Here is a 15,918-nt window from a genome sequence, read left to right as displayed (position 1 = left end):
TTAAGTGGAGAAAACAAACATTTGAATCATATAAAGTCTCAGAGCCTCCTTCCTTATAAAGCTATGGGATATGTGGGAGGAGGAGAGCACTGGTATTTACAGATGGTAATTGCAGCAACTTCTTGCCTCACATATGAGTTTGGAATAACATGTTTCCTCTTTACAGCAGCCTTCATTTCTTTTCTTTTTTTTTTTTTTTTAAATACTTTAAGTTCTGGGACACATGCAGGTTTGTTACATAGGTATACACGTGCTGCACCCATCAACCCATCTTCTACATTAGGTATTTCTCCTAATGCTATCCCTCCCCAGATCCCCTATGCCCTGACGGGCCCGGGTGTGTGATGTTCCCCTCCCTGTGTCCATGTGTTCTCATTGTTCAACTCCCACTTATGAGTGAGAACATGCAGTGTTGGTTTTCTGTTCCTGTGTTAGTTTAGCAGCCTTCATTTATATGAGCATTGCTCTGCAGTAATGTTCTCTACAAGGAGACAAGTGTAATACATGCCCCAAGTAAATTGGCTGCCACCAGATTTATGGAGTATGTGGAGCTGACAACACAGGGATGGTGATATCTAAAGAAGCAGAATTCAGGTTAAAAAAAAGAATGACAAACTCATTCCTTTCACCGTCCTTATCAGAAAAAATAAAAACCAAATAAATAATGATACGAAGGATTAATTATCATGAATCAGGTTGATCTAATTAAATGTCCATTGAAGCCTTTACATTGCAGAGAATATAGTTTTCCAACAAAAAAGCCACAAAAATTAAATACATGGAAGGCCAAAATTAAAACTTTAATAAGTACTGAATAATAGACTTTTAAAAAAGTAGTAGGGCCAAATTCTTTGACTACCAAACAATAAAACTGAAATTAATAAAAGTAGAACGTAGAAAATTTGGAAATTAAAAAAAAAAAAACCACTTCCCTAAATAACTATCATGTTCAAAAGAAAATCAAAACTGCATTTATTTAAAATATAATATTGGGCTGGGCACAGTGGCTCATGCCTAATCCTAGTGCTCTGGGAGACTGAGGCAGGAGGATTGCTTGAAGCTAGGAGTTTGAGACCAGCCTGGACAACATGGCAAGATCCAGTCTCTACAAATTTTTTTTTTAAATCGGCCCGGTATGGTGGTGTGCACCTGTATTCCCTACTACTTGGGAGACTGAGGTAGGAGGTCACTTGAGCCCAGGAGTTCAAAGTTATGGTGAGCTATGATTGTGCCACAGCACTCCAGCCTGGGCAACAGAGAGAGACCCTGCCTCTAAAAAAATAATAAAAATAAGTAAAATATTAAAACTATAGGATTCAGCTAAAGCTCCAATGAAGGAAATTCAGGTTTTAAATGCTCTAGTTCTAAGAAAAAATACAAAACGTAAGTATGTGACATAATGGTACATATGAAATCTGAGAAAATCAATAGGAAATTATTAGAAAGAGAGACTTACATCTATCTGACCCAAACCTCAGCACTTAGCCACTATGCCTCTCTGCTTTCTGGTCAAGTTAGTTTATAAAAGGGGATGAAGAGCCATGTCCCCTCTACTTGCTTCTATTCAATCAAGAAAGATTGCCATAGGCCAGGCGCAGTGGTTCATGCCTGTAATCCCAGCACTTTGGGAGGCCGAGGCAGGCAGATCATGAGGTCAGAAGATCGAGACCATCCTGGCTAACACGGTGAAATCCCATCTCTACTAAAAATACAAAAAAAAAATTAGCGTGTCATGGTGGCGGGCGCCTGTAGTCCCAGCTACTCGAGAAGCTGAGGCAGGAGAATGGCATGAACCCGGAAGGTGGAGCTTGCACTGAGCTGAGATCATGCCACTGCACTCCAGCCTGGGTGACAGAGCAAGATTCTGTCTCAAAAAAAAAAAACAAAAAGATTGCTATGGGGAAGGTTGCCTGATTTTTCAGGTTAACCTTGAACAGGATCCTGTAAAAGAAATAAACAAAAACAAAGAATAGAACCATATTCACAAATATTTGTCAGTGTGTTCTCTTCTAAGTTGATTTTTTAAAAAATGATGATCAAATGGAAAATGTTGCTCCTTATTTAAAACTCTAGAAAAATTACACCCTACCCATTAGCATTATTAGGCTGTTCTCTTAAGTCTGTAGAAAACAGAATGATATCGCTTGAATAAAGTAAAGAAAGGTGTATTTGTCTAAATCTAAAATAAATTGGCTTATGTTTAAATATCAAGAGGTCTCTGACTCACCATTTAGATTTAAGTTTTAGTCTTGTTAGGCCTCCTCAGTTAAGTATGCAGGTAAGTTCATGTGAATTTGTATAATGGACCATGGACCAACCAACCAGTGTAAGATTCCATGACAGAAGGACTTGTATCCACCCTGTTCACAGCTATAACCTCAACATCTGGCATATGGTATGCCCAATAAATATATATTGAATGAATGAATAGATGAATAGTCAATATTTTTCTTATTTCTGCTGATAAATGATGCCTAAATGCAGATTTCAATATTCTTATATAAATATTTATATTTTATTTCCTTGTTCATCAATGTTATGAGTTTAAAATAAGAAATTTAAAATGAAGAAATTGAACTGTACGGCTAAAAAGTATTGTCAACATATTCTCATGCTTACAAGAACTGAAAATATCTTCCTTATTAATAGTTCTTGAGGAAGGTTTACTATGTTAGGCAAATTCTCTCATTTGTTAATAAGCTTTCAAAACTTTATTTCCACTACTTTTAAATTCCTCATTTTCCTTCAACTTAGTGACTACCTTAACAGCCCCACTCTATTTTTCCCTGCACTTATGTTTTTGCCTCAAGTTTTAACTGATTATGTTCTTTGATTTCCTTACCCTGGTGTAGATTCCTTTTTAACTACAGATCCTAAAAGCGACACTAGCTGCTTTTTGTTCCCCACCCCCTCCTTCAGCATAATTATATTCTGTTGTGCCTTTTATAATCATGTCTTTTAGGCTCTCCTAACCTTCTACACTCTCGGCTTTATTTAATAGTGAGCTCCCTCCTCAACTCTGCACACTAAACCATGCTCATTAGGTTTCTTAATCCTCCATAATTTGCTTTCATGAAATCTTATACCTTTGAGTTGCTGTGTTCTATGAGCCCATTTCCTTCGTATAGCTATTCCAAGCAGCCCAGAATCAACAAGCACTAAACATAAGCTTATTCACTTTCTCAGCCAACATGACTCCATAGGAAAAAAAAAAAAATCTTTGTTTTGAATGTTTATGGACCATGAATCTATACCATTTAACTTGGTACTTCATTTTCTCACCCAAACATTGCCTGATAAGGTTAGGACCACAGAATTACAGTACAAGCTGTCCTTAACATCCAGTTATTAACTTATAAATAAGTTAATAAGATAAAGTTAACTTATAAATAAGTTAGATTCTTCTTGGTCAGAAAGCTATTCTACTTTATTGGAACAGAAATAACAATATCCTGATGTTATATTAGGGACTAGTAAATTCCACCTATATCCTTATATCCAGAACTCAGAAGAGAAAAACATCTTTTTTCAGTTATTTTGCAAGAGCTGTGCTTTTCCAAATGGGTTGTTTTTGAAAGACAAGCACGTTCTTGAAATTTGGCGACAGAGCCAACTCTTGGTCTTTTCACCCTCATCCTTCACTTTTTCTTCTATCCTACTCATTACTAGTTCATTACCCTTTGCCAATGGGTATGTACAGAGGGCCAAGAGAACATATATTCTGGATTTTTTAAAAACTTCCCAGAGACTTTGGTTTTTGAAAGTATACGTTAGCAGTGGATTGAAAGAGTTAATGAAATTTCCAAAGGTGCCTAGCTTATTTAAACAAAGTTTACACTTCAATCCTGTGCATGTTAACTTGTGATCCTCCCTATCCAGATGACAGAAAGCAAAGCCAGTAAGTTCTTTTATTTAATTGGTTTGCATCCACACAGTGACCTCCAGGGCTCTGTTTATATAGCCTATCATGCAATATGCTCCACAGTTCTCTGCCTCTTTCAAAAGCATGTTTCTCCTGAGATTTGATATATGGCTTTCATGTTTAATCACTACATTAAACTCAATGCTCTGCTTCCTCCAGCATCAACTAACTTCCCTTCTTGGGAGGTGGGGAGAAGAGTATAGCTTCTTGCTACTTCTGAACATAAAAGGAAGTCTGTTTTACTCTATTAGTAAAATCACCAACTCCACATAATCCTAGGTAAGCCAACATTAGTACATCAACTAGGAAAAGGTATAAAATGGAAACCTTAAAACTCCTTTTAAAAAGAAGTAAGCTGACTGTTCTCAATTGGCAAAGCCAAAAACTTTAGGTGATTGAATTATAAATCAACAGAAAAGGTTTCTAATCAGTATATTACTCAGTACATAGAGACCACAGCTAAATGGCAGCTGACATTTTAACTCAATTAATTTTGAGAATAGAAAATTTCTGGAGTTCTCAGGTCAGAATTAAGTCAGGGCCTCTGCCTTCTGGTTGAAGGTTTTCTTAACTATACAATTCACCATAAATAGGACTTTCAAAGAGTCTTCAACTGGATGTGGACATGAAAATGCCACAATCCTTTACACAATCATGTGTATGTGACTCAAATTTCTAAAATAGATGAAAACCTCAAAACTTTGACTCCTTTTAATAAATCAAGACCATCTATAATTTCCAGATTGTAAAAATCACATGAAATGTATATATTTTGCTTTAAAATATTTCAAGCAAAAAAAAAAAAGTTAAAACAAATTCGGCAAAGAATTAACAAAAGTAACATTTAGATGATGACTATATAGGTGCTAATCACACTATACTTTCTACTTTTATATATGGTTGAAATTTTTTCATTATAAAAAATTGTGAACTTAAAAAGCAGAAGAGGTTGTTTGAGGATTTGCGTTTGTAAAAAAAAAACAAAGATGTGATTCTGATCAGAAAAAATTTAAATCAACTTCTAGGAAAATAATCATTTGGTATACAATCAACAAATGAAACTTTTTACCATGTGCTGACAATGAAAACTTTCCTTCCTTTCTCCTGAATCTCACTCCACAGCATAAAACTTATTTACATAAACTAAAAATGTTGTGCAGTAAGCTCTGCATAAGTTGGGTACTCTCCTTGATATACTTTGTGTGTGGGGGCGGGGGAGGTATGTGGGTGTATGTGTATACACACACACACATATAATTTAACTTTGAAATCCTTTCCATTATGGCTAGTCACTGACCATGGTATTTATTTTTTATGGGTTTTTTTTTCTTAGTAAGATTGGCATATTCCTTCATTTAAAAATCTTACTTTGTCACAGCTGTATACAACATTAGACAGACATAGTTTACTTTCTGTATTTGATGAACAATAGAGAATCTGAACCCATGAAAGTCACACATTTAATTGTTCCAATATGCTACCTTTTTTCATTTTTTTTTTTTTTTTTTTTTTTTTAAGATGGAGTCTCGCTCTTGTCGCCCAGGCTGGAGTGCAGTGGCAAGATCTCGGCTCACCGGAAGCTCCGCCTCCTGGACTCAAGTGATTCTCCTGCCTCAGCCTCCTGAGTAGTTGGGACTACAGGCACGTGCAACCACGTCCAGCTAATTATTTTTGTATTTTTAGTAGAGACGGGGTTTCACTGTGTTAGCCAGGATGGTCTCAATCTCCTGACCTTGCGATCCACCTGCCTCTGCCTCCCAAAGTGCTGGGGATTACAGGCGTGAGCCACTGTGCCCGGCCCTGTGCTACCTTATTTCTAGCCAAAATTTTAGAATTTATGTTATAGGATGCCAAAGAATACATTTCTAACTTCCTTTGTCATGATTCTTTCAGTCATAAGCTAAAAGGAGTTTATAAAAAAAAATTCCGTTTCTTAATTTGAAAACATCTGAATTCTTTCCACAACATATTTAAGTTTAAAATTAAAAGAATAAATAAACTTTTAATCAGTATTCCCCTATAAGACTTTTCAGAGTACAGAACTTTGTAGTTTTCAAAGACATGCAGATGTTGTCCATGATAGATATTTTTTTTAAATAAGAACTTGAAAAAAAAATAAGTCATGCACAAAATCTTTGGTCACAAGAGTGAAAGATGTGTGCCTGTACAGATGTTATAACTATTTTCATGATAAATACTTACTTTCACTACAGGAATTTAGCAACACACTTTAATTTGGATTTGAAAACTTAACATAAATTGTCTGACTTTGACAATAGCTGCCTAATATTTCAGTTTTGTACACTACTTCCAGGTTCTACCTTAGAAATGAACCTAGTGGACTTATTCATTTTTAAAAGCTATATTCCAGACCCTGTACCCTGAAACCAGTGTCTGACTTGATATTCAGGGAATTACATCAGATCATAATCAAGTGGGTTCTTAAAAAATATTTGGTGACTGGCAGGGAAAAAAAGACATGTAATTTTTATGTAAAAATGCACTTTCCATCAACTTCATTCATTTATTTTTAATTATAAAGATTTTAACTGTTAAAAAAATGAAAAAGATTTTTTGTCTCATTTTGAGCCATTTGTGAATCAAGGAGTCAAACAGTTGATACAACGCCATCCCACCTTTAGTCTCTATATAGTCAATGTTTTCAACCAAAAATGTTTATCTTATACTATCATTCATACATCTGATTCAGAGGCTGCAGAAGACACAGGATACAAAGATTTCTGGAGTTCTCAAACTGGGTAAATTTGTTAACTCAAATGTACAGACTTTGTAGTTAATGAGTCTCACCAAATTCACAAAACTATACAATAAAAGACAAAGCTTACAAAGAAGAAAACATGTGTTATCCCCTTAACACTACTATCAAAAAGAATATATAGCACTTGTTCCTTTGTGAACATAATAAGTAAAAACATTTTTCAAGTTACAATATAGTGAAACTCAAACCAGAGTAAAAATGTTACTTTTAAATTCAACAAGTTATATATTTTTCTGTAAATTATTTTCTCCTGGAATTCAAAAATTAATGTTTATTTTTTTGTTAGTCTACCAAAGGGCATACATAATTCCTTTGTATGAGACATGAGGCAATTTTTGTGCTTTAATTGTAAATGCCATCAGAAACTGTGAAGCACATAAATCTCAGCAAGTGACATAATGACATAGTCAAACCTGAGAATTATATAGCTACATTCATGCTTAATGAAAAGAAAATGTCTAATGAGGCTGATATGCCACTGCTTGTGAGAATGTAAATTTTGTCTTAATAGATTCAAAATAATGGCTTAAGGTGACCTTCATTTTCTATCACCCATCTAGCAATGAAATTTTTTTTAGAGAAAATAAGCTAGTAAGCCATAGACAAATTTCTATTTCTATTAGCTTGAACTCTCTATAGTTTGCTGAATTAAATGCATCTATCTCCCACATTTGGTGACAACTTAAAGAGAATTTTCAAATTACTCAGGATGCTTTGTCCACTGAGAAAATAATAATCTACTTTGAGCAATTAGCATGTATAACCCCCACCTCTGCTTTTAAAATGAAACTCTGCAGATATAGGGCATGTAATGCTTATTGTAGAGCTATGAAGACTCCAAAGTGAACATCTCAAATTATGATTTGAAGCAGTCAATAGCCCTGCTTTGAGGTGGGACTCACGTTTTGAAAAAAGACTGTCCAGTCTGTTTAAAATCAAAATGTTTCTTGATCTGATTAATTACTCCCCAGAGAATAATGTAAATAAAATATATTCAGAATAGCATTATTAATGTAAACATACCTGAACCGGAGTCAAATTTGGTTTCTGACCTGCAAAGAGAAAGAAAGTTTTTACAATATAAAAACTGTTGTAAAAGAACAGTTATTTCATGGGGAAGGGAGCTGTGGTTGGGAGGGGAGGTCATAGTTACATTTTTCAGTGTATATTTCTAAAATATAAATATATATATGTATTGTAACCATTTTAAATGCATGCATTACCCTAGGCCCTCTAAATATGCAAATATCAATACAGATAGCACAATATGGAAAAGATACTAACGTTTTAAATTTGTTTTTGGGTGAAACAGGATAAAATATGTTTTTTTAAAAGGCACCTGACCTTTACAGATTAACTTGTTTCAGTAAGTTAATAAAGCAATACAAAACCAAATTCATAATTATTCTCTTTATTATTCAAGGTTTGAGAAATTATTCAACACCAAGTAACTTTTCACTAAATTCTTTGGACACAGCAAATGAACCTAGTAACCCCATACATTTAATAATAAGAAGAAAAAATTCTGAGCTCTTGTGGGAACATTATGTTTCAGATATTGGTTAATACTGGTTGTAAATTCAGAAGCCTTTGAAGCTCTCAGTTTGGCTGTGGGAAAACTTCTGTTAGGTAATTACTCTCAAGATGCTGCTGATGTGCTGTCAAGCAGAATTAACCCTATGACTAGGCCTATCTACACAAGCTACTATAAAACAGCATTGTCTATATCTAGCTCTCAAACCAATTAGTGGGCATGCTGCCGTCGGATTTATATCACACATCAACAATCAATAGTATATATGTTCACAGCTGCCACAGCAAGATATAAGAACCGACCAGCAGGAGTCCTGTTAAAGGATGTTACATTGACAGAGAAGATTTTTTTTTTCCTGGAGAAATGTAGTTAACTAAGTGGGAAAGGAGATCTCTTTGAAATTATGCCAGGGTACCAAGCATTTTTGGAAGCGGTGGCTTTCTGTACCTAAATTAGCCTCAAGAAAAGTTATCAAAGGGGAAAAGGGAAGGATAAGCAAGAAGTTTCCTTGGTCACAAACAATGATTTTCTGAAGTCCTCCCAAACAAAGTTTCAGCTGATACTCATAATTGTATGATTATGTGTGTGTGTATATATATATAAAATATATACACATACATGTGTAATATGTAATACACACATATACATGTACATGTAAAATTGCATCCATGGTTATCAATCAGCACGGCCGTAATCCTGATACACATTTTCCCTAAGTCCTGGCCCTACCATAGTCCTCATCTCAACCCTTCTCTTCCATGTCCCTGCCTTCTATTTCAGGTACAAACCCATTTTCATATTTTGCCCTCTCTCCAATTCTGCAAAGCCTTGTCTCATGCCTCCTCTGTGTTTCCACCATCTCTTAGCACAACTCTAACAACACTTGCCACATGTTATCTTGCTGGTTTCCTTGTCTATCTCCCCCACTCAACTACAGCCATGCCTTATATAACCTCTGTAGCCACAACACCTAAATTGGGACTAGAGTTTGTGTTCAAATGTCTGTTAAGATAATATTTTGCATCTATGCATGCCCTTTCTCCTTCTTAACTGTATAGAAGCCAGAGGTGTTCTTCCTTCTGCTTAAGCTTCCCTCCTTCTGGGTCCTAAAATGCATCTCTCATCTCCCTTGAAACCATGCTGTATCAATTACTCCTTTTCTCTGCCTTATTTGCAATATCTGGTTCTCCACAGGTTCCTCTTCCCTTCATCATGTAAGTGCTCCAGAATTGTTTTTAAAGGACTCCTTCAAATCTGTGCCTTGCTTTGTTATCCCTCTTTTGTCTGGCTTTACAATCAAATTGTAATGTAAAAAAGATGTATAGACTATATCCTATATCATCTATCTCCCTTTCCTAATCTCCCAACATATTCAATCCTTGAACCAGTGTGATCTGCCTTTGCTAAGGTTTATCGGAAGCTTCCCAATGTTAAATGCACAAGCTGTGTCACCGTCCTTCCTTTACTAAACCTCTCTCTTTCATCGGACATACTGCCCACTTCTTTCCAGTGTGTCTGTCACTTCCCTTCCTCCTCCTGTCCCTTAAGTATTAGTGAGCACCAGAGTTCAGCCCTCAGGCCACCTGAAACACTGTTCCCACTCTCTAGGGTACACATGTGTCTCAACATCACCACAGGAGTTTGCTCACCTGCAGGCTCCCAGGACTTCTCCTGGTGATTCTGATTTAGTAGGTGGAGCCTAGAAATTCCCATCTTAATAAACTGTCCAAATGAAGACATTTACTTGACCATATCTTGACCCATATATCCAAATAATAAACAAAATACTACCTGAATGTCACACTGTGGCCTTAAATGGCACACATCAGAAATGATGGCATTATTCTAGATTTCTTCTGCACCCCCAATATCTAATTAGCCATCAAGACCTGTGGATTCTACATCCTTCCCCTCCTCTCTATCTTCACTTTCACCATCTTTAGGCCTTTCCTTGGCTGAATAACCTCATAACCAGTGTCCTCCTTCCCTTCAGATCCACCAATAGTGAGCAAGAAACTTTTCTCTGGCCTTCCTCTGCCTGTGCTCTTTTCCACCAGCCAAGGAGTTCTCTTTTCCACCTGAAGCTCTGATTACCAGGGTCACCATCATTCTCTACCCAAACGGCTGTAAGCTGCTTCTCTGACCTACATGGGCCCCTTCTTCAGGTCAGGTAGTACTACTAGCATGTGTGTACCTCCAGTCCAAGAAGTGGCCAGAAGTTGTCAGCTGAATGAAAGAGCTTGAACCTGAGGGCTGGAGGGACCCCTTGGCCCTAAAAGAATGGAAAAAAGGTGTGCCATAGAAAGCAGGTGCTAGCTGTCTCACTACCCCTTCACATTCCTGCTCAAAGAACTCTTAATGCAAACCCTCCTGTGAGGGTGAGTGGCTGAGAGCACCTGGGGGCCAGAGGTTGCCCTTGGACTGGATTGGCATGAACTAGATCACTTTGGAACTCAATGCCTTTGGGTATAGAAGGAGCAACGGGTGGGGGCCCAGAGCCTCTGGCAGAAATGAAAGAGCCCCTCCCCACAAAAAGAGCAAGAGAAAGGAGGTATTTATCTACAGATTCCATGGCCACTGGAAGAGAAAGCTGAGTGAGCCTTTCCCTCCTCTCCTCCAGCTTGGCCCAGTTACCACTGCCCTGGCATTTCCTAGGGTAAATTCATAGTCTTTTGGTGGAAGACAAAATTAATTTTAAATTTGCACTACTCTCAGTTATTTGGTATCATTTTTCATTATAAGATATATGTGTCAAGGTAGGTTGGTGTATCCTTTTCTAACATTTTTTTGCCTTGAGTTTTAAATATTTAGCTATACTGTATGTATCTATGCTACCATTTGTCCTCTTGCCCAGACCTTGCAAATGTTAGGGCCTAGTAATAAGTCATCGTGTAAAAGCATAGGCATTACTATGGGTTGTGGACAAAAAGGTTTGAAAGCCACTGACCTGGGGACATTAAGTCCCCACTCCTCTGCATGGCGTATAAAGAGTCCTCCACGATCCAGCTCTCCGATCCATCTCTAACTCACACTTTGTATGCATCACTCCCATCAGATGAAACTACTGCCATATTATTTCTTAATAATCAAGGCTCACGTGAATCATGTTGGCATCCCGCCTGCCCCCATCGCCTCACAGGCTCCTTGCTTCCCCCTCAGTTACCCCACAGTGGGGGCCTGGCACAGCACTCCCCACATGGTGTGGCACTGACACTAAGCTGAGTGAGGTGCACACTGGGTCTCATGCATCTTCATGCTCCCAACACTGAATGCAGCACCTGACACTTAAGAGTTATTTAAAATGTGTAGTATAAATTAACACAAGAACAAATGAATCTGTATATTAACAGAAGGCCAAAAACAAGATAAATGATTAAAATGTCTATAAAATACCTAATTTTGAGATACAAAAAAATATCATGTCCGAACACTTTTATTCCTCAGATTGTCTTATCTCCTCTAGGCATAGCTGGTCAATACATAAAATATACACGTAAAGTGCAGAGAAAACATCTTCACAAACCAATTAGTGGCCTTGGGTATCAATTAAAAAAAATCTTCAGAATTCTCAGACACAGTACTGAACATTCAAAAGAATACAGCTACTCTTTTTTATAATTAAAACATGATAATAGAAGTTAAAATTGTCAGTATGGGGATAGGGAAAATTGGTCCTTTGTTGTTCTAAGTTAATTCAGATTCCTATTAGATTTTACATACAGACTTAAACACAGAGAGATACAAAGTACTCCTTTATCATCCTATGAATGATGATCATCTCGACTTTTAAATCCCCTTTGAGAAAGGAAGTGAAATATGGATAAGGACGAATATATGGCAAGTGTAAAAAAAGAATACGTATCTAATACAGATTGTACAAGAAAAGAAAAGAAGGATGGTCATTCATTCCAAACATATTTTTACGTGTTTATTGTTAGTAGTATACTATGCTAGATGATAAGGATACAAAATTGCATAAAATAGGATACAAAATTGCATAAAATATGCATAAATGTAATTGTGTCTCCACAGACACCCATTTTACCCCGAATTATATACTCATTTCTAAGTTCAAAACTATTCAACCACTTCTTTTGGCAACTGCCAAAAGATGGTGATTACAGCACAGAATGTTACTGCCTTCCAATATTCATCCTCCCCTTTTTAATTTTAGAAAATCTCTGAGTTTTAAGTGGTCACACAGACAATATTTCCACATTATTTCCCAACTGTCTTGTTGCTAGTTGTACCCACATGACTAAGTTCTTGCCAAAAGGATGCAAGCAAAAGCAAGGTGATAACATCTGAGTTATTCTCTTATAGAGAAGGAATGTACCCTTCCTGTCTTTCTGTTCCTTGCCACTGGCTGGAATGTTAATGTAATTCCAGGAGCTGAAGTAGCCATTCTTAGATCATGAGGGGAAAACTGATATTAGAATAGTAAAGCAATAAGATAGAAGGCACCTATAGAACTGCCATATGAATCTCCAACTGTTATTTTGTTTTGTGTGTGTGTGTGTTCGTTCATTTGTTTGTTTTTAAGATAGAATCTCACTCTGTTGCCCAGGAGCATGCTATCAGCTCAATGCAACCTCCACCTCCCGGGTTCAAGCAATTCTCCTGCCTCAGTCTCCCAAGTAGCTGGGATTACAGACATGTGCCACCACACCCAGCTAATTTTTCTGTTTTTAGTAGAGATGGGGTTTCATCATGTTGGCCAGATTGGTCTTGAACTCCTGACCTCAAGTGATCCGCCTGCCTCAGCCTCCCAAAGTGCTGGGATTACAGGTGTGAGCCACCACACCTGGCCCCAAGCTGTTTTTTTTTTTTAAGCCACCATTATTTTGGAGTCTTGTCAGAACAGTTGAGTCTGTATCCTATCTACCATAGCAATATTGCCACATTTTACAAGATTTAAATAACAACTTCCAAATTTTTAAACCTGAAAATGAACTTTTCAAGAATTGTAAGCCAGAAAGGGTAGACACTAGGAGAATTCAAGTATCGTGTATACTACTTAAATAATTAAATTATGTAATATATGCACTCTTTTGATAATAGAGTTGCAAATTTTCCAAAGAGGTCACTTTTAGTCATTGGTCAGAGCTGTATACTCCTGGACAAATTTATAAAACTACCATTTTATCCTTACAGAGAATAGCCCAGTATCCACAAAAGTTCTATGTGTATTGAAGCCAAAAGATATTTTATTTTATTTTATTGTCTCTCTTGGGAAATCCACAAAATCTCAGAGAACATTGCTTTTCATTTAATGTTCAACTGTATCAAAAATTTTAAAATGGAAATCATATAAGTATCAAGTACAGAAATTAGCATCACAGAAGGTATCAGAGAAGTGAGGGTGTTGTTCTTAATGTTTTTAACTGATATCAACCAAAGATTCTAGCTGCAGGCAACTGTTAGCGGGAAGGAGCATGGGTGACAGCCTGATTTTTGCCTATAAGCGCATTATATATGGCAACTTCACAGCAAGGATTTTGTAAAACAATCCAAGTCAAATAATCTGTCCTGTTGTCCCCTCAACACAAGGAAATTTTTCAAAAATTCCAGTATTTCAGCGTCCTACTTGTAGACCTACAAGGTCTACCAATGTCTTCTACCCCTAGAAGTAATTCAAAGGCCTTCACTGACCAACGACTGGTGAGAACAGCAGTGAATATTTATGTGCCCTTTTAATTTACATAAACACAGTATGCTTCCTCTGCGTGGAATGCTTCCTCCTCCTTCCCCTACTCTACTATACCTTAACCCCTTTGCCTACCTAACTTCTGAAACTTTCTCCACATCTTAGTCTAATTATCAATTATTTGAAGAAGAGTGGGCAGGCTCGATTAAATCCCTTTCATTTCATAGCACCAGTCATTCCTTTGCACTCATCAGAGTTGTAATTGTACATTTGTGCATAATAATTATTTGATCATATTAAAGGAGTTCACTAATAGTGGCGACACTATTAATTGCCTACCTAACAACCTGTCTTAATAACAGTATTCCCATTTTGAAGAGTGCTAAAAAGTGTGCACTCCCCAGGGATGAATCATGATTGGACTAAGCCAATCATGGCAACCCTATTTGTTGTCAGTGACTGGTACAAGGAGAAGCACTTAGTCCAGTCCTGAGCAGTGAGAGGAAAGGTAAAGTCTGCTGGTGATGTTTCTCAGAAAGGTTTTTTTCTGCATGAAAAGGAGAAAGATGATTTAGGGAGAAGGCCCTTTTTCTATTCTTTCCCTCTTTCCTGCCTTTGAAAATACCACATAAGGATATGCCACTTAGAACTGATATAGCAATCTTGCAGCCCTGAGAGGAACACCAAGATAATCACAGAAATCCCAGCTCACAATTCTGATATCATTTCTATTCCAAACCTGCCTTTCTCTAGAGTCCTCACTGAGTTAGATAGTAGGGTCTGGCATTGCCAGTCCACTTTTACTTGGGTATTTCTATCCTTTTAACCCAACATATTAACTGACATTGTTACAGCAGCTGTAGGTTATGAGTTACCTCCTTACTGTGTTTAAAATTTAGGCATCTATGTTACATTTCCATAATAATGATTTAAATAAAAGGTGCCCATTCATTGTATGGTTAATTTTTTTAAAAACTGAAAAAAATAGAATTTTAAAACCCAGAAATTTAGAAATCAGGATAATCATGAGTAAAAGAGCAGCAAGAATTCAGTCAAGCCACTTTGAAAACATGATACAATTACAACTATTATGACAAATCATGTGGTTTAACAAAATATAGTATTATACATCTTTTAACTTTCATGTGAAAATGAGATTTATGGTTGCTTGGTTAAGATATATCACTAAATTAAATCATGCCAAAGTCTTAAGATTTGCCAATATCAAGAAGGAATAAATCATGTTCCAAGAAGAAGTCTAAATTCATTACAAAATATTAATATCTGGGAGAACAAATTGAGACATAAAAATGACTCAAAGAAACTAAAAGAGCAAAAGGTATATAAAAATACACTTAGAAGCTGTGGGCCACATTCATTTTTCCACAAATTGACTTTTAAGGAAGCAGGCTCCATGTAGGTATCGGAGGTACACACGGTAAGCAAACAGGTCTATTTCTTGTCCATATTCACGTAACAGTTGTGGGAAAAGAGCCAACAGAGACAAACAGAACAAGTCAAGTCCCAGCTCTCCCACTTTCCACCCTATGCAACTTTAGAGAAGTCAATGACGATTTTAAGTCTTACCATCTATAAAACAGGTAACACATTCACCTTTAAGAACGTTTGTGTGGATTAAATGAGATGATACCATAAAGTACCCAGGTGGTCCTGACACATATTAGAAGTTGAGTAAAAGGTAACTTTCATCGAAACAATGATACTAAGTGAAGTTTACCTATGGCCACAAGCACAACTAGTAATATCATACTCGTGGTACAAATACCAGTAAAGCTAAGTTGTTGTTGTTTTTTTTTAAAGCACTACATTATAAAAGAAAGAATTATTACTTTGGTTAAGATCTTATGTGAGGTGAAACTTCAATATGGATGCCAAAATGATGTAGAAAAACAATAAGAGAATAGTTATAAAAATAGCTGAAGAAATTGGAAATGTTTAAGAGGGAAGGCTAATGGAAAATAATATAAATGACCTGATTATGCAATATGGAAAGGCAATCTTATTTGTTCTTAAAA

At 36.6% G+C, this 15,918-nt stretch overlaps 1 protein-coding gene across 4 annotated transcripts in view; it reads right to left on the bottom strand.

Moving 5' to 3' along the window:
* Positions 1 to 15,918, bottom strand: part of MSRB3 (methionine sulfoxide reductase B3) — a 195,425-nt gene that overhangs the window by 98,475 nt on the left and 81,032 nt on the right. For all 4 annotated transcript variants that reach the window (XM_025402403.1, XM_025402405.1, XM_025402404.1 and 1 more), the window contains one exon: positions 7,725 to 7,753. In XM_025402403.1, the coding sequence (XP_025258188.1) occupies positions 7,725 to 7,753 (29 nt within the window). The remainder of the gene's footprint in view (positions 1 to 7,724; positions 7,754 to 15,918) is intronic.

This window comes from Theropithecus gelada, chromosome 11, assembly GCF_003255815.1.
Source record: "Theropithecus gelada isolate Dixy chromosome 11, Tgel_1.0, whole genome shotgun sequence".
Classification (NCBI taxonomy): domain Eukaryota; kingdom Metazoa; phylum Chordata; class Mammalia; order Primates; family Cercopithecidae; genus Theropithecus; species Theropithecus gelada.
The sequence above is the reverse complement of the archived record's forward strand: the minus strand, read 5'-3'. Positions and strand labels throughout refer to the sequence as shown.